Source organism: Silurus meridionalis, chromosome 10 (genome assembly GCF_014805685.1).
Source record: "Silurus meridionalis isolate SWU-2019-XX chromosome 10, ASM1480568v1, whole genome shotgun sequence".
Taxonomy (NCBI): domain Eukaryota; kingdom Metazoa; phylum Chordata; class Actinopteri; order Siluriformes; family Siluridae; genus Silurus; species Silurus meridionalis.
The window spans coordinates 26880101-26882600 of NC_060893.1; the positions used below are offsets into that span (position 1 = coordinate 26880101).

The 2500-nt window shown below is 42.7% G+C and overlaps 1 protein-coding gene across 1 annotated transcript in view; it reads right to left on the bottom strand.

The window, feature by feature from the left end:
* The window catches only part of slc44a4 (solute carrier family 44 member 4), a 28723-nt gene that overhangs the window by 11186 nt on the left and 15037 nt on the right, over positions 1-2500 (bottom strand). The window contains 2 exon segments of the mRNA XM_046859678.1: positions 1391-1505; positions 1795-1855. Coding sequence (XP_046715634.1) covers positions 1391-1505; positions 1795-1855 — 176 coding nt within the window.

The window sequence follows — 2500 nt, forward strand, 5'->3', positions numbered from 1 at the left end:
AGATATGGAGTTGTGCATGCTGGCTCCTGTTTACTTCTAAATCCTGAACATTGCTGGTTGCTCCTCCACAATTCTGCTCATTCTTCATCCTGGGTTTATTTTCCCTGCACTCATCCCTAATTCTTCTCTGTAAAGCTGCTTTGAGAAGATCTCCACTGTTAAAATGCGCTATACAAATAAACCTGAGTTGAATTGAATCCCTCGCTGCTCCTCACCAAACCTTGGTGTTTTCTCCTCAGAGTATTCTCATCTCTCGCTCCTGATGCTCTGGAGATTCACTCAGATGTTCCTAGATGGGAATTTTTATTTTTAAACATTGATCCTGATCATTTTATTCATTTCTCATCCTGGACTCTAATCTTCATAAGCAGCACTTCATCCTCAGATCTCAATTTTCACTACATCCTCGATGTCTCTCATCCCAAGATCGTCTCTGTTTCTTGTTCTAATATTCTAATACTTGTTCCTATTTCTTAGACCCTAATCATCAATAATTTCCCATTTTCTAAAGTCCTCCATCCTGTCCCTCGTCCCACGTTCTTAATTACCCCGTGTCCTATAGCTCTAATTGCACTTTATTCCAAGGTCCTCCATCCTGTTCCTCATCATTCCATCGTCCAAAGTCCTTTTTATCTCTTCTTCAAAGATTGTAATTTGTGTCTGAGCTCAAGATTCTGAGAAGAATATTTCCTCTTTAGACTCTAATCACCTCTCAAATCAATTCTCTACATCCAGATCCTAATCCTCTCATCTCAAGATCTGCATTGTTCCTACGTTCCAGGATCATAATCGCCTCTCGTCCTAAGATTCTATGATCCAGTCTTTAGGTTCTAATCATCTATCATTCCTTTATCAATCAATTCTCCTCCCTATTCCCAGCTCCGTCTTCATGTCCAGATCCTAATCGTCCCTTTTTCTCTGATCTGTTCATTCAGAAGATCTATTCTTTACATCCTGTTCATTCCTCATTGTGTCCAGTTTCTTCTCTCCTGCACATTCTACACTACTTCTACTCTACTCGAGTCTCTGTTCCTCAGCACATATCTGCAATTCCACACGTCCTGCTAACATTCACTTTCAGGTTTCAAGCTTTTCTACAAACTTACATATATTTTAAACCATCACTGATTTGCTGGTTGAACGTAATCTTTGGATTGGAATCAGCTGGAATGAAGTTCAGCCACAGAAGAGAGAAAATAAAGAGTGAATGAATTTCTGAAGGAAATGCAGGAAGATCTGAAGCCTATAAGCACAATCATGTTCACTCACGCTGTCAAACCTCCTCCACTGCCAAGGAAAGAGACGTACACATTATAGAACACGTGTGTGTGTGTGTGTGTGTGTGTGTGTGTGTGTGTGTGTGTGTGTGTGTGTGTGTGTGAGATGTTACCCCGTAGCATTCTTGATTGTGTTCACAGTTTGGTTGTTGCTCATGCCTGGGAGACTGAAGTTGAGGGGGATGTTGGTATACGCAGGACCTAAGGAGGGTAAACACCTTCCCAACACTGCACACACACACACACACACACACACACACACAGACACACACACACAGACACACACACACACACACACACACACACACACACACACAGACACACACACACACACGCGTGCACACACGCACACACACACACACACACACACACGCACACACAGACACACAATATAAGAAACATGGTTACAGTGCAACCTAGATACTCGGGTTACATTCTCTGACCCCTCGTGAATAAGGGAGAGAGAGATAAAAAGAGAGAGAGAGAGAGAGAGAGAGAGAGAGAGAGAGAGACGGACCTGAAGTGGTTGGTGTGTAGAAGAATGAACACAACTCCATGTTTATGATTTCTGTTGCCCTCTGGGAAAAACAGAGAAAATAAGAATGAAAGAAGGCAAATATATACATCAATATCAATTACATATTATACACCCTGATCAGTGTGGATAGTGGATTGTGATTGGCTGGAAGGAGTTCAGGTGTGAATAGTGGATTGTGATTGGCTGGAAGGAGTTCAGGTGTGAATAGTGGATTGTGATTGGCTGGAAGGAGTTCAGGTGTGAATAGTGGATTTTGATTGGCTGGAAGGAGTTCAGGTGTGAATAGTGGATTGTGATTGGCTGGAAGGAGTTCAGGTGTGAATAGTGGATTGTGATTGGCTGGAAGGAGTTCAGGTGAATAGTGGATTGTGATTGGCTGGAAGGAGTTCAGGTGTGAATAGTGGATTGTGATTGGCTGGAAGGAGTTCAGGTGTGAATAGTGGATTGTGATTGGCTGGAAGGAGTTCAGGTGTGAATAGTGGATTGTGATTGGCTGGAAGGAGTTCAGGTGTGAATAGTGGATTGTGATTGGCTGGAAGGAGTTCAGGTGTGAATAGTGGATTGTGATTGGCTGGAAGGAGTTCAGGTGTGAATAGTGGATTGTGATTGGCTGGAAGGAGTTCAGGTGTGAATAGTGGATTGTGATTGGCTGGAAGGAGTTCAGGTGTGAATAGTGGATTGTGAT